We start from the raw sequence: 27,733 nt of genomic DNA, 5'->3' as shown, positions 1-27,733 counted from the left end.
CACCAATACTTGACGCCAGTTCCAGGCATAGAGCCAAGCCAGCTGCACAAGACACGATAACAGCAGGTAAGCAGATAACAGCATGGACAAGTAGAGAAATAGGACCAAGTCCTTCAACAACTTGGTATTGTTGGCACATTGGTACAAGTTGAATATACGTGCTAGCATAAAGACCATTTCATATAGTTGCCTCTGCAAACATAGGATTTTTGTTGACGATATGTATGTATTTAAACTTGGTTGTGATTATATTACACTATTTAGAAAATATCATATTTCGCTTTGATAAAAGTTTTCATTTTGTACATAATGTTTTATCTCACCTTACATTACATGTATGTCATGGGGTCTGGGTTCACTCCTAAAACCCAAACAACCCCGTTCTCATTTGTTTAGTTAAACTTAAATTTGTATCATACAGTGAGTCATGACACGTTACGGTGGATTTTCTATACATGTTACAGAGAACCGGTCAGTGCGTGGAACTCCGACATGTGGAAGCTACTTCCTCTCATATCAATCAGCATTGCTAATGCTAAAAAGTAGGTTCTTTCATAATAACTCAATTCAGATTTATTTCCTAATTCGTGTCAGTGTAATCGCAGACTTATTTCTTGACGTGGCAAGAAAGCTACCAAGAATCATAAGATGTAAGACAGTGACGTTGTAGCAGGAAGAACCCTCCCATTAATTTATCACGAGTTCAATATATGAATGGAAGACGTTTCTTCATTGTCAGAAATCATTACATACCTTCCTGCCGTTATATGTCCTTACAAGATACACCTTTTGTTAACCTTTCACCTGCATTTGTAACAATATTTGAACTCTGAAGTTTCTAAGAGAACAGTGTTCTCTAAGAAATGTATAAACATTTTGTTATGTTTTTATGTTGTTTTTTTACTTTACACTCCATGTTTATGTTTGATGTCTTATTAACAAAAGTGGAACACATTGATTATATCCAAAATGGAAATATAACAAACTTTGAAATGATGTTACAAAAGTTTTCATATAAAGTATCCTAAAAAATCCATAAAAACATATACCTATAGACAATTTTTTCATTTCTCCCTTAATCCTAGAGAAAATGTAGAATCAAAACAATCAATAAACAGTACACATGATAGAGCTACGTTATATAGTTTTGATCAACGCACTATGCACACAGTATTATTTATTCTAATAAGAGCAAATGTAAACAGGACATAATCAATCTGTGAAGTAAGTATGTTTCAAGTAAATGAAGAAAATACTTCACAAAAGTGAAACATTTGTGGCTGATAATGTTGCTCTGTTTTTGCGATAGTGATCGATAAACATCTGGGCTGTTGTATGTGAGTCGCAATCAATGCGATCTGGCTGACTGAAGCCATACATCGATGTTCGTAATATCAGCCACTGATTTTGCTTGGTGTGATCTAATCAAACAAACAACTCACATGCATTCGTATTAAACTAAATAACACTGTAACATAATGTCATCGTTAATGTTATGTTTCATTTTCTTTTATGCATCTTGCAGCACCTTTCTTATCCTTGCCCCTAAGACCATCAGCCCCTCTACAACCCTGCGTCTGGGGGTTAACTCCCTAAACGCCAGTCAGGACCTGACTGTGACAGCACGTATACAGGCAAAGGAGTGGAACAATTACCCCTACGAGCACTATGAACGTATCTACGTCGACCATGCCAACAGCACAAACACAATTCTCGGAGGTAGGCCACATAATGAGTCAGAATAATGTTGAACTTTTATACATACTTATGAAGTATTACACTAATCATACAAAACATTTCTAATGAAACAAAACATTTCACCCAAATGAAATCTAACGTTATCATTATAAATCATGCAATATGTTATCTGTCATATCTTTATGGAAAGTAGATTTTGATTTTCTCAACATTTTGATAACATTGATTCTTCTTCGTAACATTTAGCTATGCAAAGTGTATATCAAAAAGTGGGATAATTTCCAAGCAGAGGTGGTGTGTTCTCGAGTCTAATGGAGAACAGAAGCACCTCACACAAATTAATGTATAGCTTTAATTGCATGTAAAATGGTCTGAAGCAAGTTCTCGTCACAAAATTACATTGACAGGTTAAAAGAGATGGCACATATGCTATTAGAATAAAAGGGTTATACATTATACAAATTCTTCAAAACTATAGCTTATCAGTCCCAAAGTGTTTACAGGAACTAGTATGAGGTATTTTCTCGCTGATATGCCCTATGGTTATGCAGTTATAAAAGTTATTTGAGATCTATATCACATCTATATCAGTGTATGTTAAAACAGAATTGAATTGAGTCTGTGGTCACTGTAATTAAGTATTTACTTTTACTTTGTCACATTTTCAGGTGCCGCAGGTATCGTGAAAGTCAAGGTAAGTTACATAAATGTAATAGACAATGACCTATACGAGTGTGTATGGACGACAACGTCTTCACTGCATCAAATATCAAGATAGACTATACGTTCACATTGAAATAGTGGAAAAAATACACTTGTATGAAACCACTTGTAGTTGGAACATATTTGTCCAAAGTTTTTTTTAACATATTAGGAAACGGCTAGAGGTAATTCTTTTATTGTAATATGAATCTCAAAGGATTTACTTGATTTTAAGCAACCCCAGAAAAATACTAAGTTCAATTATGTCAAAACATTTGATTTTTCAAATTCGTATACCGCTCTTCCACACGACAAAAAAGAAAAAGCTTATTTCCCTGAGCCATGGCACATTAGTAACTGAACGTGGTGATAATAGATATAGTTACATCTCTATCGTAAAAAAAAATATCATCCATGGTTTACTGGGAAAACAATATGTGAAATGCTTGACTTCCAAATAAGAAGTAGGCATCCCCATGGATACCAATTGTGCTCTCCTTCCTGCTTATATGTTTCTTTCTGCATATGATCAGAAAGTTTTGCTGGGGTTGGCAAAGTAAAAACAAGCGAAATTGTCCAAGAAGTTTATTTTAGGCTTCCGGTATATCGATGAGCTGATATCGTTTAATAAGGATCAAATACAAGTAACCTACCCCCTTCCACTGATTTACCACCTTTTTCTTAAATAAAAGAGACCAGTGAAACCGTCCGGTCTGTTTCATATTTAGATTGATGCATACAGATTCAGAATTGAAAAAACCAAATTTCAACCAGACTGTATCACAAGATAATGACTTCAACTTTCCCTTTATGTAGAGCAATATCCCAACTACTCCATTTCATCTACATGCATGTTCGAGGTACAATCGAGCAAACGTTTTTCAAAGAGCGCCATACGAGTCTTGCTACAAAAGATGTTGGATCACTGACAGATTTACAACATGCAAGGCCTTAAGCTTATTATATTATTTTTTTATGGTAGACATATTTCCAAATTTGACGAATCAGTGACTAACATTACCGTTTTCAAGTATTTGACTTGTCTTTTGCGACGGGTGCTATCGATGGGGCAGGATGCACTCACTTTGGCCGAACATTTGGTGTCATTACTATTGATGGTGATTCATAAACACATGCTTATGATGTAGTGGGAATCGTACACTGGACTGAATTCTTATGGTTATGTAATAGCATGATTGCAGCTCTCAATCACTGAATGTAAACAATACTTATTAAATTCACACTGAGTTTGGTCATTTTTTAATTTCTTTTTACGATAAAGATTCCCAAATAAAATTAGGAAGTAACTTTGCCCTGTGTGAAATCTCTAAAGATTAAGCCCAATACATTTGTTACAAAGAACAACATGTATGTTTTATATTTCTCACTTTCTCTCATCAGGTATATATCCTATGTTTTACTTATGTTAAGAATTTTATAATTAAATTGGTTAATCCGTGCCACGTAACGAAACAATACATTTCAACATATACCCCCAAATCACATGGCTGACTGACACTCATCTTGAATATTGACTCTTCACTTAATCTGTTTTGACCCGTCACGTGATTAATACAACCTCTCGTTTTCTAGGAAACATGATGGTATATGGTAGGAACTTGTCACGGTTCGCAGGTTACTGTAATGAAACAGAGGACAGTTTATAGCTTTTAAAAAAGTAACTCAAAGGGGTAAAGTGAAAGCTGATGTTACACAACGAATGATTACTCTTGGTGGCATTAGTTATTATAGAGGCATACATATCAATAACGTCCTCCGAGAAGAACATAATATAACTGTCTTGTTTTACCCCTACAAAGACTTATGACACATGTTTTGACAATTTTAAAATACCAATTTTCCCATTACTGTTGACAATATACCGTTGGTATCAGTACTTGTTGTATGATTGTTCGTTTATAATTATTAAGGTTTTAGAGGGTTATTATAGAGCAACTTCTTCATATACATGAACAACCATCATGCTTGATAAGACAGAACTGAATAGAACGGTCCAAACCGTAGCTGGTAGAAACGCAAAACTGTATTTTGACGGGTCTGTGACAAACATGACGTCTTTATCACATACTAAACCCTTGGAATTTTCATGGTCGTGGCGACTTTCTAAACAAATAACCTTTTCACAGTTTTCTCAAAAGATATTTTCTTTGGAAGTTTCATCCGTGACACAAGCAACTTATATTGAACATCTACTCTTGTTGGTATTTGTAGAGATGTTGCCTGTATGTGTATCTTCAGTGTGCCAATGGCATTTACGGCATCTCCTTGTTGTTCAGAACAAAATTCTATCAAGTACACTGTAGTATCGTAATAGTTCACAACCCAAGAACATATAATTATACATTCTATAGATTCAACACTAACTTGATGCATTTTACCACAGATTCCCCAGGATCTGAAGTATGCCAACTACATCCTAAAGGTCCAGGTAGAGACGAGCTCTGGAGAGGAACACAGCAACATGTACAACCTGCAGTACTACGGCAAGTACCTGTCAACCTTCATCCAGACAGACAAGGCCATTTACAAACCTGGATCTATGGGTAAGTAGGTTACACTATATCTGCCTGTTTTAACCTTGTGGTCACAGCAAAAGCTGTTCGTTTATCAAGCCAGTGTGTGCTGAGGAGTAATCTTTATGCTCAATGCTTAAACATATATATTGATAGTATAAAAATTAGGACTGTTTGATGCCATGGTTGAGTTATTCCTACAAAAAAATATAATTGCACACATGTTTCAGTGTGTGAAACGACCTTTGATCATGATATTGTAAGTAATTAAAAGAACAATTAATGTTTGTAAATATCTTTTTATGACTATTATCCGGCTTGGGTCCCATAAACGACCTGCTGCCCTCAACCCTATCCCCTGTCGGGGATTAATCCCATGAGAAGACAACTGAGGCAATGTTTTTACCAATAAGGCAGTCAATGTTGTTACTAATAAGGCAGTCAATGTCGTTACCAATAAGGCACAAGTTGACATATGTAATTAAACAGATGTGCAGTCTGAAAAAGCCCCGCAATGCGATTCATAAATCCGATATGGAAGCAGGCAGACTGGGCGCCGGTCTGATCGTTGAAATTGATCAGCGCATTAAACACGTGAATATGTAAAGTTGCTGTGCTGACTGTTACCGCAAACAGAGGGCGAGCTTGTTGTGCAATCAAGCATGCACTCGTGGAGAACATCTCCATCAGTATCCATATAGGAAGCCTATATTACATAGTCTCCGCGTCCGCTGCATTTTCGTTTTTCGTCTTTGATTATTTGAGAGCTAGACTTAAGTGAATATTTCGTGCCGCTTTTGATGATTTGAAAAAGATATGTTTGATTGACGATATTACGATCTGTCTAATTCTGCAACGTTGTACCTACCCATGAGACTTGCACTTTAAGCCTATCCATTTCTATTTTGCAGTCAACTTCCGTACATTTGCTGTGTACCCTGACCTTCTCACCTATACTGGAAATATGACAATCGAGATATTTGTGAGTGTTCATCCTGCCCCATCGTACAGTCGTAGATTTTCATGTGTATTAACCATCTTTTGATAATAATGATCTAAGAGTGCACGCGTGTGCGTGCATTTCCCTTGCAAAAGGTCCAGGTGAGGACAGTGTTTCTTTCTGGGGCGTGACTTATAAGCCACATAATTTTACTGATCATAAATCATGTATTAATTCAGCTATTGTTTTTATTCAAATTTAGAGTTTGGGCATATTATGTTATGTCACATACATATCAACCTCTTCTCAATAAAATGTCCCAATTCACACACACACACACACACACACACACACACACACACACACACACACACACACACACACACACACACACACACACACACACACACACACACACACACACCTTAAAGGTGCGAGTTAGAATTGATCAACAGCACCCAAAGCTTGTCATAAGAGGCGGCCAACGGGATCGGATGGTCTGATCCAGATTCGAGTATTTACAGACGTCCGTCATATTGCTGAAATATAGCTGAGTGCGGCGTTACACACCAAACAAACCAATTTACATGCCTGGAAGGTATGGAAACGAAAGTAGGAAATCATATACGAAGTACATGTTATAAAAAATAGTTGATTTTGCAATGGCCCGTTGTCATGTCACTTGCACATAACCGTTAGGACAGCACGCAATTTATTACATTGCATATTAATGTGGTTGACTGTTGGCTTTGATAGTTTTCTTATAGAGAATTTTGTACCCAAAGATTAACAGTAAACAACAGTACAATATGATTTTAATTGGTTTTTCTCATTGTTCATATGCTGATTAGCATCTGTACTTTGGTGGTGTTACTAATTTCTTGAATTCTAATTCCAAACTCCAATAATATGGAAATATACTTGAGTACAAGAATACTGTAATAATATTTATGACATGATAACACGTATACATGCTATCCCTGCAGGATCCCGTCAACAACAAACTGATGCTGAAAACGAATGTCACGGATCCTACTGGCGTTATCACTATGTCCTTTAAACTCAGTGTCATGCCCATCCTCGGAGATTGGAAGATCAGGGTTACAGTACCCAACGTAATCATAGCAAGAAGCTTAAATGTTCTTCATGTTTAGAAAATTTGTTTCGGCAGATATTTGATATATATAACATCTGATAAATATGTTTATCATATAATGGGTAGGTTTCTCGGCAGGATAAAGCCAACGGATAAAAACGATATCCGTTGGGGTCATATGCGGATAGAGATGCAAATATCAAAGGTCAAGTAGGGACTACTTTCACTGTTTACATAAACAAACATGGCGTCGCCCTCGTCATTCGGCGATCGAGTCAGAATTAACCATCTGTAATCTGGATAAACTACAGGGATAATTGCTATCATTATCAAAAGAACAGTCTAATATACTGAAAATCAGTGTCTAACTGTGACGTAGATAAGGCATTTTATAAGTTTTGGCAACTTTGGAGATATATAAATTTCGAAACAATTTTGCGAGGGCACGAGGCCTAGCCAAGCGGGATCAGTAGCCATATCTGTGCTTGTAGACCTCTGCGGCTTGAAACCTTCTCCACAAATTAAAATAGTTGGATTTAGCCGAAATATATTTGAATTGTTGCCTTGTTTCGTTTTGTCGCTGTGTGTACATCTGACTACAATTCTTAACGTTATGACAGGACAGACCGACTGTCAACAACGTCTGACCGTGGCCGTGACGTCTCATAGACTAGGGTTAGAGTAGCTTCCCTTTGACAAAGGGCAGTTACTCTAGCGGAAAGACCGATGGAAAGGCAATTAAAAACAATTGTTGTTTTGCGTTTATGTTGCTTCGCCACTGTATAAGAAATAGATTTCAGTTGGAACTATATTGGCTACTGTCACTGTCTGAATGACACATCACTCACCCTCTGACGTAATAAATATTAATGCGCGCATTCCAGGAAAACTCGCAATGTTTCGGTAATGTTTGTGAGAGAGGGAAAGCGATTTTGAAGTACAGAATTAAAGAATGACATTATATGATAAAGAGGTTATCACGCTTATGTGTTTGGGGATGGTAAATATCCTGTATTAGGAATAAACACTATGTATTTAGCTCGCCAAGGCTCGCTAAATACAATGTTTATTCCTAATGCAGGAAATTTACCATCCCCAAACACACTCGCGTGATAACCTCTATACACACGTAGTTTCGTGCAATTGTTGCTGTGTCGTGATATGTTAGTTGCGTTTAACATGTTCTTCTGGAAAATACTTGTATGCATGTCATATGTCATTTGTGACTATGCTGAGTGGAAACTTATTATATACTTGTGTTAATATGTACTAAAACTTACGAAAACATAAATTGTCTCTGATATGCATATCCATCTAGCAAATGTAATCAATATTATGTTGATACTGCATTCATAAATGTAATCTATGTATCTAAGGCAGTGACGTTTTATGATATCGCCTTATCACCTAGTCCAATGTTATGCCTGCCCATAAAAACGTGAAAACTTACTGTTAAACGAATCTCACCCTAACAGAGCCAAATGGAAGAAAAGAAATTCCAGGTATCCAACTATTGTGAGTATACTTTGGATTAAAACCTAACATACATTGTAAAAGTGAAGTACTTTTGTTTTGTATCTTAAAAGTTGGGTAATTAGACGGGTTGGAACAGATGTTTCAGTGCAAGTAATGGTTCCCATCAACATCGTTATATATATATAGTAAGATAGAAAGGTTTAATCGTTTTGTTCACAGATGAATCATATTAACATTACATTGTTTCTTCACTAGTCCTTCCACGCTTTGAGGTAACAGTGGATGTTCCAAGTTTTGCTCTGGTAACAGATCGAGACATTAAGGGCAAAGTTTCTGCAAAGTATGTGAATTTATAAAAAAAAATTCTTTCAAAATGAAAGCAACACAAAACATTTCCATCATCATAAAAAAAATGTACTAAAAGCAGAGTCCATGGTACGATTCCGATTACACCATAAGCATATGTATATGAATCACTACTAAATAGTGATGACACCAGGTGTTCGCGAAAAGGTGAACGTATCCTGCCCCACCGGTGTCACAAATACAAACAAATACATGCTTAACTGCTACCACATTTTTAATAAGCTGAAAATGACAAAATCAAATGATTTATCAACCTTAGAACATGCATGTCTTTTATTTTGCTTCCTGCAGGTATACCTTCGGCGAGGGAGTGTCAGGCGTCGCCGAAATTCACGCTAAGATGGCCGGAGGTTATTCTGGATCCTGTGCCTCTGAGCAACCGAAGATCATCATGACTTTCCCAGTATGTAGATTGATGCCGGTCTTTTCCCAACAAATACAATTGATTTCTCTTAAGTAAAAAAAATCATTTGCATTCAAATGTTTTGAAAGGTAGACGGCTTTGTCAAAGGCATTACTGAAGACAAAGAAATTATAATATCTTTACACTTAATTTAGAATATGGAACCCACAGTTTAAGGAAGAATGCATCTTGTTTGTAAAAATATTTTAAAAAACTACATCGTCTGGTACAAACGTTCTGTCTGTGACATACTTTCGTCAATAAATATACAAAGCCATATTCAGTTATTGTTGGTGTGTGATTATTTACCCAGATTGACGGAGAAAGTAAGTTCACGATCCCAATGGTGGAAGTTGAGCACCTCAACTCTTACCTCAATGGTCAGACACTGGAGATACAGGCCACTGTCACAGAGACGTTGACCAGCAAGAAACTAAGTGGTTCCTCGACTGTGACCTTCTATACCAACGCGGTGAAGCTAACCTACCTGGACTACAGTGATCACAACTTTAAGCCTGGTCTCGAATACACTGGCACGGTAAGGACACGTCAATTCTTCAGGAAACACCTCCTGTCTAACATCTCAAAGTATAACCTGAGAGTATTGCTTTGCCTTACACAAATCACATGTTATAATAAAAAGCGACGAAAACATTTCCATAAACATAACAAATCGCTACTTAAAAGCAGAACCCATTGCACGATTACGACTATGCGTTAAGCATGAGGTTTTTAATCACTCTTAAATGGTGATGATGCCAGGTTTTCGCGAAATAATTCGCGCATCCTGTCCCACTGGTGACACTCGTCACAAACACATGCAAAGTCAAGTCGATTGTGCAAGTCAAAATTGTGCCATGAAACTTTTGAAGCTTCACTGAGGCCTTAAATGTTGTAACCCTGAACAAATAACTTTTGAGCAAGGTCTGATGACGCTCTTTGCAATCTTTGAAGAAAGATAATGTTCGTTTGTACTTCAAGAGTTTTGAAACGTAGATACCAAAGGCTAGGCTAGAGACGCTGGGACATCGGTTGAAAGTTGGGAAAGTTGACCTTTGGAAATCTATGTGAATAGATCTAAATAAGAAACGAATAGGTGGTTTCACTAGTCTCTTATTTCATGTTCAGGTGGATAAATCTGAGGAAGGGGATTTGCTATTCGACCATTATTGAGCTATATCAGTTCATCAGTATACCTGAAGCTTAAGTTAAACGTCTTAGCCAAATTCGCCTTTGCATAACCTCAAATGAAACTTGTAACCTGTTTCAGTCAGGAAATCTGAAATACAGATTTTTTTATGTCTGGTGTAAAGGACAGAAATTGACACTCTTCATTTAATTTATATAATTGGTTAGAGGACTGGTTACTTTCAGGTGAAAGTCTCCCTACAAAACGATCTGCCACTCCCAACCCCACGGAAGAATGTGACCATCTTCCCGTGTGTAACCTACCGTGTTAAAGTCCCGAACCAGAGCCGCTACCACAGTTGCGACTCCAACTTCCAGGGGACTTATGGTCTTGATGAACAGACATTTCCAGTTCCAGCAGATGGTCTTGTGGACGTCACACTTACAATTCCAGAGGATGCTGTGTCGGTGACGATAACGGTGAAGGACACAATACATAATATTGTACATTATTTGTAGTGGTTCCGAAACTCGAATTCGTATATTGATCTTTCTTTCAATTTCATTAAAAGTCACAGAATAATACAGTAATTGCTTTTGTACACGTGCTATCAATCAAGCACGAGTTTAGTTCATTTGATATCATCAAGTATATTATGCAAGATTGCTAAGGATATAAACGTTGGTCAGTCTGTTCAAATCATTTGACTTCAATGCATACTTTGACAAGTGGCATATGTGGGGGTTTTCCAGTTAAGAGGTGAAAACCATACCTTTAAATCTTCAAACATATTTTTTATTACTTGCATTATGAATCCGCAGGACGAAATTATGCAAAACAGTCTTTTTGTCTTATTTCTTCTTTATATTCATTTTTGATATCCCTTTAAAATGTTTATGAACTGGTATTGTATTCTTACTTTGACTACAGATTCTACCGTTTCGGAAAATAAATAAATAAACTGATTTATTATACAGGCATTGGATAATGTTTTTTCTCTATTTTGCCATTTTCATTTATGTTAGAGAAATTCAGGATGGTCAAATGGTTGGGTTCAACTATTGCGCTGGTATTAATATTATTGTTTGAAATATTTTATCATGAAACTTGCAGATATATTTTTGTTCTGAGACGTCTATTGACATTATCATTAAAGTAAAAGTAACATATACTCAACGGATTGTGATACGGTTTGTTTCTGGAAATTTGGTCAACAGTGTTAACTTTTTAGAATATTCACATATTAATAAATGAAAGCAGCAAGACTCATTATATAACCATAAGACATTTCTGATGAAAGAAGCATCCAATGTACAATAAGTGGTACATAATTGTATATTTTCTTGTGGCTACGGAAATGGTTTTGTGGGTTTTTATTTATATGTGATCTTACTTTTACAAAGTCAATAGACGGAAATGCCAAATAAGGCACATTCAGGTCAACCAGCGAAGATTTAAAGGTTCCAAATATTGTTATACTACTTTTGCAACACTAACTCACATACGGCACCGTATTGATGAGAACAGCATAAACGATGTGAGTTGGATTTGTCAATTACATAATAGATTAGTCCTTTGTCCCACAGTATCCGTCCTAAATCCGGAGTGAAAGAAGTTCGGATTGGACAGATTTGACTTTATGCGATAAATAAGGGGTTCTGAATTCGGTCCGGTATTGAGAGAAATAAGAATACGTCGGAATCAAAGTTTGGCAGATTAAACTGGGTTCTTTCCTTTTTTTATTGAAATAAGTAGTACCCCATGAAATGCATTCCAGTAATTGTTGGTCAATCGTCTCTTTCCTGTTCATCCACAGGCTTTTTATGAGGAGACATCAACGTCATGGACAATAAAGAAAGCCTACTCCCCCTCTGATTCCTTCCTACAGCTCTACCTCCACAACACAAAACTCACGGTTAAATAAAGCTGTTTTGTTATAATATTTTACTTAAAAACTGTTAGTTGGTAAAAGAAACTTCAAAAATGATCAGTAAATAACGATAACAATAATGGCCATTCATCAAATTGTAAAGTCAAGAATGACTGTGATTTTCTTTGCCTTCAGTCTGGAGAAAATGCCAACATCCTCATCAAGTCCACACAACCGCTCGATACAGTCTGGTACGAGGTAAATAGATCTTAAACTTTAAAGTCAAATATAATTATACAATAAAAGGGATTAATGTCATTTGAAGCCATATGAAGCAAAAAGGTTTCTTGAAAGGTACCAATGCAGAGATTCGAACCCGGTCATTTCACATTATATCATGAAGTATAATCATCTATCATCTTTGCTTGTAAATACATTTTTTTTAATGTCTTTTACTTACATTTACGTATCCAATAAGACACTTGAATACAACACAATTATTTGTTATTTACATCATACATATACATATACATACATCATATCTCAAGAAATGTTAACCCAAACCAAGATACTTTTTGGATAATGTTCTACATGAATTAAGTCATGTTGTGGAGGGTGAGATTGGTGTGATAGTGTACACATTCACGTACTTGTGCCCAACTTCTCATGAAGGTTATCTCCCGTGGATCCTTTGTTACTGCCGGGTATCTAGATGGTGGTATGGAGAAGAGCTTCAACTTCACTCTACCTGTCACACCCAAGATGGCGCCTCATGCTCGCGTTCTTGTCTACTACATTCTTGATGATGGTGAGGTCATTGCAGACAGTACAAATTTCGATGTGCAGGGACTCTTCACCAACAAGGTATTGCTACTTTAACCGTACACCGATCGGAAATATTATTCATACGCCCCCCAAATCGGTCAATAAATATATGCAATTGGATAACCACACATTTATTAAGGATTGACTTTCACTTTGTGTGAGTTCATTAGAGTATGAACCTTCATAGAGTTAGGGCCAAACGGTATGAACGTCGGAGCTTGAAAGTCAATTCTTATATTGTTTTATCACAATTTCTTACCTCAGGGATGCAGGCCTAGATCTATACACAATTATACGTGTGTACGTGTGACTTCATGTATACACGTACAGCCATACAACAGCCAACAGTATCGCGGAATAAACTAGTACTAGTTCCTCAAAGAGAGAGGTGACATAAGCGTATGTATGCAGAACTTGCTCAACATCTCACACAACACATGTCTTCAAATAATATCACCATTAAATGAGAAAGGTCGGTTAAGAACTACCCTAGTAAGACAGTCACAATGACAGCGCGTCGTAAGACATTTACATCAAGTACAAGACTTCAAAATGGCCGACACGATGAACGTGACGGGAGAGATTTCGGAAGTTGTAAATGGACCTGTGGCGGTGACATGTTTTAGTCATTATTGATCAGTTGGCGGACCATTGAAAGGTAATGAAAGGTCTGTCAAATAATCCATGACTATGGGGAGGGGAGTACATTCATCTTATGTGTTGATTTCAATGCTAGAACAGGAAGTGAAGAGGATTTTATCATGAATGATGAGACTGACTATTTACCCATTAATAAAGACTATAAATCTGATAATTTCTCTTTACCCCGTGCGTCATGTGATACACAAATCACTAATTTTGGTAGATCATTGCTAGACCTATGTAAAATATTAGGTATCCATATTGTAAATGGAAAATCTACATCTGATAGAAATGGAGATTTTACTTTTGTTTCCCATACTGGGTGTAGTACTGTTGACTACTTTATTGTATCATCTGAGGTTTTCTCTAGGGTTATTGATTTGGTGGTTCTTAACAGAACCGAGTCTGACCACTTGCCGGTTCTATGTAGTATTGAACATGTCTTCACGTCAGAGTTACAGAGTAAGCGAGCTACAGAAAACACTGTTGGTATTACCCTCACTCCTGTTCCTAAATATAGGCTTCCTATAGACAGAATACCAGCATATCAAGAATATGTTTTTAGCAGAGAAAGTAGTCGAATGTTTTACGATTATATTTCTGTTTTGAAAACTGACAAAAATGCTGCAGTTATGAAATTAGCTGATATACTGATCTACTGTGGGGAAAAGGCGGGGGCAGTCTGTAGATGATCTAGAAATAAAACCTCTGAAGAGCAACCGTTATGGTTTGATGCAGAGTGCTGTCAACTTAAATCTAAGAAATACATGCTACTAAATCGTTTCAGATCATTCAAGAGTGACTCAAACTTAAAAGACTATTTATGTGCAAAAACTGAATTCAGAAAAAAGTGTAAAACTAAACAAAATGAGTATAAAATACATATGAGTAAAAAATTAACCGAGGCTGCAAATATGAGTGATTGTAAAGAGTTCTGGAATACTTTGATTTAAAAACAATTTTCCTTTGAGTTTGAGTCTAATCTCAGATATGTAAATATGTTGCATTTTTTTCTACAAAATTCATTATTTAACTTTATAAAAGTACTATTTTTGCAGAATTCTAAATTATTTTGCATTAAAAATGTATATGTGCACCTATAAATGCATTTCTGATTTTGAAAAAGCTGACTTGTTATTGTTTTGACAGAGTAATGAGTGCATTGAGAAATGTTCCCACTTGGGCGGCCATCTTGGACGCCATTTTGGATTTCGGGGTGACCGCAGTAAATTTTTACGAGCACACCAAGAAATAATGTTAGGTAATGGTTTAAGCAGGCTAAAAAACATGGTGAACTTAGTTTGTAAGATGGGTACAATGGCACCCAAAAACTAAGCATGCTATGGGAATCAGACTTTCGATTAAAAGCACTATTTGAGAAGTAACGCACGACAAGGTGATATAACCCCTGACACTTGGTTAAGATATTTTAAAAATTTATTAAATCCAGATTTTAATGGAGATGTAAATGAATTTGATAAATCAGTTCAGGCTTTTTTAGATTCCCATTCATGTCAACATTGTAATTATATGCCTTTTACTGACCAGCTCTTATCAGGTGAAATTACTGAAAATGAAATTAAACAAGCTTTAAATAAGTTAAAAGTGGGTAAAGCAGCCGGTGAGGATGGTATACCCCCTGAATATATGAAAAGTATAACAAATTTCATAAACCCGTATCTTAGGCAGCTTTTTAATAAAATTCTAGATACTTGTGTTTTTCCAGATTCCTGGAATAAAGGAATGATTATTTCTCTACATAAATCTGGAAACATATCTGATCCAGGCAACTACCGAGGTATTTCTTTCTTAAATGTGACTGGCAAATTGTTTTCTGTTGTAATTGAAAAACGTATTAGAACATGGTTAGATGTGAATGACCTGTTATCAGAATCCCAAGCTGGATTTAGACCCAACTATTCTCCATCAGACAATATATTTATTCTTCAATCTTTGTGTACAAAATATCTTATTAAACCCAAGGGCCGTTTTTATTGTGCCTTTATCGATTTAAAAAAGGCTTTTGACTATGTGGATAGAAAGAAAATGATGTTTTTATTAATTACTAAAGGATTAACAGGCAAATTGTCAAACGTTCTACAGAGCATGTACTCATCAGTTAAGGCATGTTTCAAGACAGATAAAGGAATCACTGAATGTTTCAGAACTTCAGCTGGTGTAAGACAGGGCTGAGTACACATATTTATATTTTTCATAAATGAACTTGTAACTGAAATGTATCATGAATGTGATTACGGAGTTTTTGTGTCACAAGATATAATTGATATAATGCTGTTACTATTTGCTGATGAAAACAGTTAAATGATCTCCAGCTATTTTGTGAGAAATGGGGCCTTGAAGTAAATTTGAAAAAGACAAATGTTATTGTTTTCAGGAAAAGGTGGTATTCTAACTGAATTTGAAAAATGGACGCATTATAATAAGACAGTCAATATTGTTTCATATTATAAATATTTAGGGTTGACTGTATCTTCTCGATTAGCATGGTCAACAGCTTGTAAGCAGTTGGCTCTGCAAGCATCTAAAGCCTTAATTCCTGTCTATAGAGTTTTTAAAGAAAACAAATTTATATCTTTCCGCGTTGTTTCGGACATTTTAGACAGAAAAATAGCACCAATTCTGCTGTATGGTTCAGAAATATGGGGATGTCATTATAATGATTCCATAGAAAAAATTCATGTCATGTACTTTAAACGTTTTTTAGGTGTCGGTAAATATGCCTCTAACAAAGCCATTCTAGGAGAAACTGGTCGTACCAGTCTTTTTGTTTCATCCCATCTACGGGCAGTTAAATATTGGATAAAGCTACTTCGTATGAATTCAAATAGATTTCCTCTTCATTGTTATACTATGTTAAAAGCCTTGGATAAAAAGGGTAAATATTGTTTATGGGTGTCTGATATCAGAAATATTCTTTGTATTCTGGTTTTTCTCTTGCATGGATATCTCAAGATGTTGGCAATTATAAACTATTTATCTTCATGCTTAAGGAAAGATTAGTTGATATATTTTCACAAGATTGGCACTGTCAAATATCATCCTCAAGGTTTTTATGCCATTATACGAAAATAAAATCTGTACTTGTTCCTGAAAAATATGTATCTGTACTTCAGGATAGAACTTTGAGAAGATCTTTGTGTAAATTACGTATAACATTACATACTTTTAATGTTAACAATCTCAGAAAGAAAAATGTACAAGATAAAGAAAGTAGTTTATGCCGTTATTGTAATGAAGGCTATGTTGAGGATGAGTTTCATGTACTTCTCATTTGTAAATATTATCAGTTTCTTAGAAATAGATACCTCCCTATGATTTCAACTATGTACAAAGATGAACAACTGATGAGAAATTTGTTGAACTCCTGCAATGCAAATACAATATCATCTCTGTCAATATTCCTGAAGATTTTTGAAATTAGACGTTAATATTTTATGTAAACTTATTATTACCTACACGTGACTGTACAATGTTGATACAAAAACAACAACACTACTGTACTATAGGTCATATGGCCTAAAATATTGAATAAACTTCTGTCTGTCTGAAAGGTGTGTTAAATAGACACGAAGGTAAGTTCATAGATTGCTGTTGACTGTCACTGTCAGCCTAGACACGGATCGAGTCGATACTACGATAGCTTGGATGTGTATTTCTCCGTTTTGTTCACTGGGATGGGTGGTAGCGAGGGCTATTCGTGAACGATTATACAGTCAAACTCTCTCGCGTTTCTCAATGTATACTAAAACGCTGAGTTCAAGATTAAAGGGTCTTAAATGAATAGAAAGAATGCTTATATATCTATTCCTGCTAGGGATTTCCCAGGGGTTTCCCCGGGAATGTGGAAGTAGTCCGTCAGTGTTTACGTCATTTCAAGAACACGGTCTGAAAAACGTATGAACGTCAAATTTTGTTCTGTCACTACCTTTGTCTGTCTATTTGTTGAGCGTTACAATATCCAAGGCCAAAGTAAAATGAATGGTAAACACGTGGGGGACAATATCAAATTTGACACAACATGTCCAATGCAGATACCTAGTTTGACTTGTACCATATACTCCCGCAATTTCAGGCGAACAGTTGACTTGCCTTTGTCTGTGTTTGTGATGACAGCAACCGGTGAGGCACGATGCAAACCTTTTCGCAAACATCTGAAATCATCACTGTTTTGATAGTTATTCATAATCACATGCTTGTGTCGGTTTAAAGTACAAAACAATATTTAATTTATCAACACAAAACATGGAATTATTTATTTTAAGGTGACATTCGGCTTTAGCAGGAACGAATCGCAGCCCCATGAGACTGTTGATGTCAAAGTCTCAGCTGATCCACAGTCATTGGTCAGTTTACTCGTTGTTGACCAATCAGTGACCCTCCTGGCCAGTGGAAATGACATCACAAGTGATATGGTTTGTTCCAGTTGGTTTTGTTGCTAATCAATAACTTCCAACATCTTCAAGGATAAAATGAATTATGTTGTCATTTATTTTTCCCATGATATATGTTGCTGATAAACACTAGGATCTTACAAGATGAAACTTTGGATTTAGGTGGAGACTGAGTTAAAATACTATGACAACCGTGGCACGACCAATACTTATGCGGGAGAGACAGACGCCAGTCAGGTCTTCAAGGTAGGATCCCCAGGGAGATAAGACTATGGACCTATCTTTTGATTATCTGGTGTATGTGTGTGGCGGGGTGGGGTGCGTCGGTGCGTGTGCGGAGGGGGGTGGTTGGGTGGGGTGGGGGGGTGTTTATGTGTTGGTGGTGGTTGTGTATGAGGGTATGTGTATGGGGTGTATGAAGGGAGTGGGGTGGTTTATTAAAATATTTTTTCTAGAAAATTCTGGACAAACAACAGACAACCTCAGTTGTTCTTTAAACAGTCACTAATGAAAAGGCAGAAAAAGAGAAATAACACTATACTGATTTGCAAGTTAAATCAATTAAGCTTTATTGTGTTGACCTTTATATTCTTTATTTCTGAATTCCAGGATGTCAGTGTTTATATCTTCACTGATGCAAATGTTCCAAAAAATCCTGGCGGAATTGCTTATGGCCATATAGCAGGTATGCATCATAGGTCATTTATTTTACAGACATCATGTATGAATTTACTTTGTTGTACTTGGAACTAATTCAGGATGACACTTGATAATAGTGTATACCTTAAATGAATACTTAAAAGACTTCCAATCCTATGCATGTGTTCATGGGTAACAGGTAAATCACACATAGCATGGCAAATACATACAGCATATAACATCGTTTTATTAAAATAATGCTCTTGATTACTAGGTCTCACGTATCCGCCCTCTCTTGGACCGACAGCCCCCACGTACACTTACGCAGCAGCAACATCTTATCTTGGCCCAACAGCTTGGCCAATAGCCTACACTCCTTATCCAGGAGCAACACCTTACCCTGGCCCAACAGCTTTACCGTTTGGTGGCTACACTGGTTATCCAACAGCTTCACCCCCCCAAGGACTATCAAATTATCCAACACCAACAGGTCAGCCCTTAAAGCAGGTAGAGCGAGTGAGGAAATTCTTCCCAGAGACATGGCTCTGGACAAACACTACTATTGGGTGAGAAATAGTTCAAATATTCGTTCAAACACGTGAACACTGTCATACTATTATTTTACTGTAATGGTTCCCTTGTGTTTGAGTGAGTGCAACAGTGAGCTGGGTTTATCACTTTGAATAACCACAAATATGGGTGTGATGATGACAATCAAATACTAATAATTAGGGTGAAACTGAACTTGAGCCAACGATTGTAAGGTTCTGGCTAATGTCAATCTCACTGAAAACATGTAGGTAGGAATTCATCACTCTGAATGAATCTAGTAAGCAACAGTGTTGTGGTTTCATTCACCTGTTCAAATGCTGCATATTAGCTCTTGGCATTCACAACTCATTGCCTATTCCTTTTGACACCACAATACCATTTTCAGTTCGAATGGCATTGCAACCATATCTGCAACTGTTCCTGACACTATAACGTCATGGTTGGCAACAGCATTCGCAGTTAATCCTGTGTCCGGTTTAGGAGTTACAGCATCATCATCGAAGGTAGGTAATGTCAACTTTCATTATTCGTACCAACTGTAAAATATCAGTTTCCTGAACCTGCGTTAGCCATGTATTACCATTCAAGCAAAGAATACACCAGTGGACTTTCTTTACATATGTATTATTTCAAACTGAAGTATGCTGTTCAGTTAACTCATTTCATTTCAGATGAAGGTTTTCCGTCCATTTTTTGTGAGTGTTGATGTCCCAATGTCTGTCATCCGCGGTGAGCAAGTTGTGGTTCAGGCCAGCGTCTTCAACTATCTGCAGACCGATCTCGATGTGAGCGACAGATCTGTAGAATAGTAAACAAATAACTTCAACAGTGTATGTATGTGCGTTTGGAATCGGTATAGCCCGAATCGTACAATCGAGATTTCTTATGAATATGGAAAGGGTTGTATCGCTTTTATTTCGTGTTCTGTATCCTTCAAACTTTACACACTTATGGCATTAATCTATGGTGAACTATCCCCAATTAATGAATGATATTGACCAGTTGAAACATAGCGAGAGATGTTATGACTATGTTTAACAATTATACAATATCAATAACTGCTATCAGGTGATGGTGACAATGAAGAAATCCAATGACTATGACAACATCCACTTTGACTCCACAAGTGCTAGTCTCAAGGCTTTCTCTGCAGATCAAGTTAAGACAGTTCGAGTGAGTATGAACAAACAATAATTATATATTACGTTTGAAATTTTCATACAATATTCACATATTAAATGCAAGTTTGACGGAATCGCTTAATACTTATCCTAATTATGAATTATAATGGCTTTCTTCCTGGCGTTGTTATAGTATCAGAGAATTTCTCCAGGTGGCTTCTGGTGTATCGGTGACAGTAGACTTTCCCATTGTCCCAACCACCCTGGGACGACTTGACATTCAAGTATCTGCCCGATCAACTGCAGCAGCCGATGCAGTACAGAGACAAATCAAAGTTGAGGTAAGTAAGGGCAATATGGATTGGTTGCTTTCTCCCATATGTCTCCTCCATCCCCACCCAGACGCCTTTCTTCATTCCTCGTTCTCTCAATAAACCACGTTCGTTTCTGTTTGTCGGCACCGTTGTCGTTGGTTTCACCTAAGTGATAAATGTTACGTCTATCCCGGATCGTCATGGGTCGACTGCAATTAGTAAAGCGCCCGCAATGCCATTTCATTTTTGCCTGTTTTAGCCCGAGGGTATCAGAAAGGAGACTAACTTCCCCGTCACCATTGATCTTCTGTCTGGAAACACCTACAACAAAACTTTATCCATCCCTCTGCCAAACTACATTGTTAAAGACTCACAGAAAGCCAGGGTCAGGGCTTTTGGTAAGTAGATATTTTTTCTTGGAGAAAATTACGATTTTGTGAATAAATATTGTTCGTTGCAAACATCATAAAATGCATTGTCATCCGTTTGTTGAAGAGGCAGTTAATCAAATTTTGATTCCGTAAACCACCCATCGTGGAGAGACACATTTGATCTCATTTCATTTTTTTTAATCCGGTCACAATACCGATCATAGTTAACAAAAACAATCTTTCTGTGAAGATCCGGTGTAGAATAGGTCTTCAGCAACACATGCTTACCGTGAAAGGCGACTATGCTTGTCGTAGGAGGCGCCAACGGGATCGGGTGGCCATGCTCGCTGACTTGGTTGAATCATGTAATCGTATCCCAATTGCGTGCATTGAGGCTCATGATGTCAATCATGGGATTGTCTAGTCCATACTCGATTATTTACAGACCGCCGTCACATAGTTGGAATATAGCTGAGTGCGGCCTTAAACAACAAACAAACAAACTACAAAAACAATCATCTACACCTAATAAGAGTTCCGAGAGGAATTAGTGAGTACAAATACAAAATACAACGATCTGCACTCTATTTATCTTTAAAATATACACAATAAATCGTACTTATATCTTAAGGGAGCTAGATGAGGGCATGTCTTTAACGTGTTATGCCCAGGCCATAATATTAGTGTCCATTTGGTATTGGTATCATGCACATATGTATGGAATTAATTCAGCGTCTGAGGCGGGGACTGCGATTCACACATTTCCCGATAGCATTCTTGAACTCAGCCCATTACCAATCACTTGGTCAGAAGAGCCAGGATCACATACATACCTTGTGACATTGATATTATGGAAATTTAAATGTCCGTTTATCATAAGTGAAACAAGTTATCAAATTCAGCTACTTATCGCTTCTAATTGTCCTGATTTAAAATATCACAACAGGATAACTTTATGAACTTTATTTTGTAGATAGTTTGTAGATATGTTCTCCTAAAGACCAACATCCAGAATACCGTATGTTACAGGGGACGTGGTGAGCCCCAGTCTCGACGGCCTGGACAGTCTTCTGAAGATGCCCACTGGCTGTGGAGAACAGAACATGATGGGCCTTGCCCCAGATGTCTACATCTCAAACTACCTTGTCAGTGCTAAGAAATTTGACGGGAAAATTGAACAGAAAGTTATTCCATTCATGGAGGAAGGTAAATCACGATAATATTTTCAATTTGTTTAATTCGGTGCTCAAAACGTTAAACATCATTCTGTTATGAAACGGTTTACGTTCAGATAGTTACCTGAAGATAATCATACTACCGACAATAATAAGGGAAGTAATTATTTGAATTAAGCAGTCGTTGAGGTGTACATTTACATTACAATGGTGTCACATCTGAAAGCAACATCTAATCACAATGAAATTGCACATGATGCATGAACAGCACGTGATGCTGGTGACCACAGACGTCAAAGTGCGTGCGCCTATAGTGGAACTCACAATCACTTATGCAAAGTGAGCTAAGCACATGCTTAAAATGTTTCCGGGACAGTATCTCAATGAAAGGACAAAATGTCGAATTGTGGATACGACAGATAAATTGCACTAAGCTATAGATTCAAATCTGCTCCTGTTATCAACAGAGAATTCCGTACAATAACAGGGAGGCGAATTTCAACATATACCGTTTAAAACCGGCTATATGCAGCCCCTCTGAATGCAAGACGTCCTATGAAGAGTGTGACTCTAACAGGCCGGAAAGATTGGGGCTAGTCAGGCAATAGGCCATGTTTACTGACGAATCAAGCTTTTGACTCCAATTCAGAGATGGCAGAAAACGTTGTTGGCGACGTAGCGACGAGCAACAATCCTTGACCATGATCGGTGTGGTGGCATTAGTTTCATGGTGTGAGGCCGTATCAACACAGGACAGGCGAAATCATTTGGTTTTAGTGAATGGACATTTGACTGGCCAGCGATATGTTGACGAAAGTTTGCGTCCTCTCGTTGTTCGATTTGCTAGAATTGTTGACAAAAAGTTTTAACTGCAAGATGCCAATACCAGACCACCGATTATCTCCGATGACAAGGCATACGGACCTTGGCCTACCCTGCTAAGTCCCCTGACATGTCCCAAATAGAGCCTCTGTGGAAGTTCCACTGTTTTGGGTGCTATTCAGCTCTTCAGGCAGAATGGCAAGAAATACCCAGGGCAACTATAAGCAAGTTACTCAACAGTATGCCATCAAGTTGTCGTCCACGTTTCGCATAACACGGTGGACACATCAGATATTGATCAACACGCCCGAATGTTTTATGTTACTGACATTTATCGTCATTTCACTTTCACATTTCACTATCATCATTTCCTCAGTTCCATTATTTTTGTCGGTAACATACTAGTATATTTGAAGCATGAAGTATTACATATCAATGTTATTCAGTTACATCATTCCATTCATATAGGAAATAAATCCTGAAATATTTATAAGTTCTATATAATGTGTAAGTAGGGGGTGACCTATTTTGACAGCTTGAATCATCGGTGTCTATTCACTACAATTTAACTTGCTCAGGGTTCCAGCGTGAGTTAAGCTATCAACACAGTGACGGCTCCTACTCCATCTGGGGGAACAGCGACTCCTACGGGAGCACCTGGCAAGTACAAACTTCCACTTTTGGGATCAACACACACTTTGATTAGTTCACGAGTGTGTCTCGCTTCATCATTGTTATTTTAGGATAATTCACATGGGAGGATGTGTGAGTGAGGATAGGGTACATATAATGGTTATTTCCGTTCATTATTCATTTCAGGCTGACAGCATTTGTCGTGAAAACGTTCATCCAGGCTCGTCAGTACATCTACATCGATAACCGAATCATTGCCCGTGCTGCCACATGGCTGATAAGCAAGCAAAACACCAATGGGGACTTCAGTGAGAATGGTTATGTGCACAGCTCCAGCATACAGGTACCTAATTATGTTGTACTTTAAAGATACTATTCGTGCAAGTGGTATATTTTTATTTAAGATGAATGAAAGCTGATGCTTATCATGTTCCTGTTCCGTTGTGTTTTCAAGGGAGGATCTGGACATGGATATGCTCTGACAGCATTTGTTCTGGATGCTCTGCTTGAAGTCCGAGGGCTGGAAGGGGTAAGTGTAATCATACTTCCATCTCAATGGTCACAGGCTGCTTTCATAGACGAAAATATGTGGTCAAATTCAATCTTCTTGCAGACTTGGCCTACACGTAATTAAAGCATACGGGGATAATCATACATTGCAAAGATGATCACTTTTTTGTTGTTGTATAATACGTTTTGCATACAGGTGAACGCTTACAACCTGAACGACTCTTTGCTCCGCGCCAGTGCCTTCCTTGAGTTCAACATTATGAGATTCGATGATGCCTACACTGTTGCAATCGCTACCCACGCCCTAACCAAAGCAGGCAGCATCTTTGCTGAAGATGCTTTCAAGAAACTTGAACATGTTTCTAAAACAAAAGGTATTTGGGAACAGAAGTAACATGATCATATAATGTATGTAAATATTGTTTTTAAACAACCAGAACTCCTTACATATCTATGTATAACAATACAAAAGGAATAATATATATATATATATATATTGTTTTGCTTCACAAAAAAACCCTGTTTCTGTTTCTTAAGTGTGAAACCATAAATGACTGAAAATACAATCCATTGTCGTATGCTATAATGATAAAAAGTGTGCTCACAATCAATTCGGGTCCATTGCCAGATGACATGATGTTCTGGGAAAGATACAGTCACACTCCCTCCAGCTACTGGAGGCCATTTCACCAATATGCTGACGCCATCGACATTGAGACTACAGGCTACGCTCTGAAGACATATGCGCTCCGGAAAGACTTTGTCAAAGGCCTGTCTATCATGAAATGGCTCATTTCCACCAGGAATCCCAATGGTGGCTTCGTATCCACTCAGGTATATATGATTAGATAAAACTGAATAGCGGAACATGATAAAAATTGATGTTATATTGAGCATCTGATATGAACACAAGATGAGATTGACTAGCTCGGATTTCTTATTTCTCATTTCTAAGGATACTGTTGTTGCTCTCGACTCTCTGTCTGCGTTTGCCACCGTCATCAACTCGGATTCCTTCAAAATCAGCGCCGACATCAGTTCTGGAAAATTCAGCAAACATTTTGACATCAATGCCAAGAACGCCCTTGACCTCCAAGCTACTGATGTAAGTTCTTTCAGTAGTATACCATCAATACCTTGCAATATATTGTAAACATTTTTGGTAACATTGGTAGGTCACACAATCTCTTTGAGATAAAGTAAATTTGTTCACAGGGTACTAAACATTTATTTCAGGCCAATGAGTTCACCGGTACCTTCAACGTGAAAGCCCAAGGCCATGGAGTCGGATACCTTGAGGTTAGTCCTAGTGGGTACAGTAACAACACTGTAAACCAATATAACAATGCTTGCAGCTGCACAGTAACTTTTCTTACATTAAATCTGTTATATACATTAACGGGAAAAAGTAATTTTCGCTTCATATAAAGTTCAATAAATATATATTTATTATGAAATTTTATAGTGCAACGTAGGTTTTGAATGTTTACAGTAGATACTGATTGTTAAGGTGCTCAGAAAAAAAGTTCAGTTTAACCGTAAATTCGCAATGCCACGGCTTGCTGAAATCAACGTAATAATCAGTGTAATGGTATGGGATGGCATCACATCTCATTGGAGAACACAACTCTTCATTGTTAACGGTACTATTTTCAAAGCTATAATATTTACACCACTTTATATGAGGCACAGTAACTCTTCCCATTGACTTAGACTCAAGCCATCATACTTGAGAACAAATATGTTGTGCTGATTTGGCATGATGTATTGCAGCTGTTTTAACTACAGTGCACTTGTTATGACAATGTGTAGAACTGTGAAGCTGTTTGTCACACAGATTGCTTCGTTCTTCAACGTTGAGAAACCAGTAGAGGAGCAGTACTTTGATATCAGTCAGGACATCGAGATCGAGACACTGAACATGTACACACTCAGGACCTGTGTCAGGTAAGAGTACTTGTGCCTGTAGGTTGTCCTATGACTAGGGTTGGGGGAGTCTGTTGCTGTCAATGTATTGGCTAGTTGTCAGAAACAGAAATGGTAAACAAAACTCTTCTCTATTCTCTCACGTCAAATGTTATTATTGATTACCTGGCCATATCAAAGGTTTTGTCGCTTATGTCTTATAAATCCTGATTATCATATACATATTGATTTACTAGGTTGAACTCCGACGTATTATATGTGTGACGTCCATTAATATACTCTTCCATAATATCCAACAGCTACAGCAAGGAGAGAACCAGTAACATGGCTGTGGTCGAGATCACAATCCCATCAGGCTTTGAACCGGATATGGAGTCAATCTATATCAGCCGCAAACTACAGAGATCCGAACTGCTGGGCAAAACTCTTGTCTTCTATTTCAACCAGGTGAGCAACCAAAGCACCTCGCCATTATGTGGACATGTGGACTGTGGTAGGTGTCATGCACTCACACAAGCTTCAGATGTTATACGGCATTAAATTGGCAATTCAACCAGAGAGAGACATGCTTTACGCAAACACCATACATTGAAACTAAAATTGTATTCATGATAATATTGTTACCATGTCATCAAAGATTGAAAATAATATATGTTTTAAAATTACCATATATAATTGTAAAATCACAACATATATCACTAGTATGAATAGGCATTCATGTATGTCTCTGGGCGGACATGGAGTACTACCGATGAATATACATTCAAAAGAATTATGTTATATTTTGAAAGATGGATGCCAGTGAAACATGCATCAGATTCACTGGAAGAAGGAATGGCCCGGTTGCTAAGATACAGGCGTCCCCTATCCATGCCTTTGACTACTACGAGCCAAGTAAGTTAAACATATTTCTGCCAAATAAAATCCTAAACATCTTATTAGTAATGATACCAGGAAATAGGAATGTAGTAATGATGTATGAAGTCATAAGACGATTTGTCTTTCTTGAAAACCAAAAGTATTGAAAGTGGTGATTCTGTGACTGGCGTTTCTGTCTTCTAGCACACCAGGGTGTTGCGTTCTACCGCTCCAAGACCCTGCATGACGCAACTGTTTGTGACATTTGCGCCAAATGCTGCACACAGGTAGTAGAGTTATGTAGTATAGTTTGTAGCTGTTAATGATTTGGTTATATGGCCAGGATAAATTTAATCGGTTTTTTTTAAATTTATTTTTGAAAATAGAAATATAAGTGAACACATATGTTTCTAAAAGCCCTGTTTATACGCGTTTCTAGATAACAAAATAAATCAAGTAACAAGTTCAATAACCCTATTCTGAAACCATATGTTACTATGTTCACAATAAACCATCAATCCTTGATCAATTGTCATCATAATGATTTGTCATTCATGTCGATATTTTAAGTCACTTATACAATATCGTCTCAATGTTGCAAAATTATCTCCATTGTCTTCCAGTCACACTAAACAACGTCACAACATCTGGAAACACCGACGGTGAAACAATTCTTTCAAACAAAGCAATTGTTGACAACAAATAAATATTCAAATGCC

General features: G+C 37.2%; 1 protein-coding gene across 1 annotated transcript; it reads left to right on the top strand.

Moving 5' to 3' along the window:
- Positions 1-27,733, top strand: LOC124149630 (CD109 antigen-like). The gene is made up of 37 exons (XM_046521351.2): positions 1-66; positions 465-542; positions 1,526-1,719; positions 2,367-2,392; positions 4,805-4,964; positions 5,846-5,916; positions 6,861-6,989; positions 8,446-8,485; positions 8,702-8,786; positions 9,104-9,215; positions 9,529-9,753; positions 10,590-10,823; positions 12,161-12,259; positions 12,410-12,472; positions 12,887-13,078; positions 17,965-18,114; positions 18,256-18,339; positions 18,703-18,778; positions 19,007-19,298; positions 19,670-19,787; positions 19,956-20,069; positions 20,353-20,457; positions 20,618-20,746; positions 20,979-21,117; positions 22,120-22,296; positions 23,666-23,747; positions 23,907-24,063; positions 24,175-24,249; positions 24,427-24,604; positions 24,859-25,064; positions 25,186-25,335; positions 25,467-25,529; positions 26,068-26,177; positions 26,456-26,603; positions 26,948-27,050; positions 27,219-27,301; positions 27,638-27,733. The coding sequence occupies exons 2-37, from the start codon at positions 493-495 to the stop codon at positions 27,644-27,646; spliced, it is 4,428 nt and encodes a 1,475-aa protein (XP_046377307.2). The 5' UTR covers positions 1-66; positions 465-492; the 3' UTR covers positions 27,647-27,733.

The sequence above is a fragment of the Haliotis rufescens genome, unplaced genomic scaffold (assembly GCF_023055435.1).
Source record: "Haliotis rufescens isolate VD_foot unplaced genomic scaffold, xgHalRufe1.0.p SCAF_7, whole genome shotgun sequence".
Classification (NCBI taxonomy): Eukaryota; Metazoa; Mollusca; class Gastropoda; order Lepetellida; family Haliotidae; genus Haliotis; species Haliotis rufescens.
The sequence above is the reverse complement of the archived record's forward strand: the minus strand, read 5'-3'. Positions and strand labels throughout refer to the sequence as shown.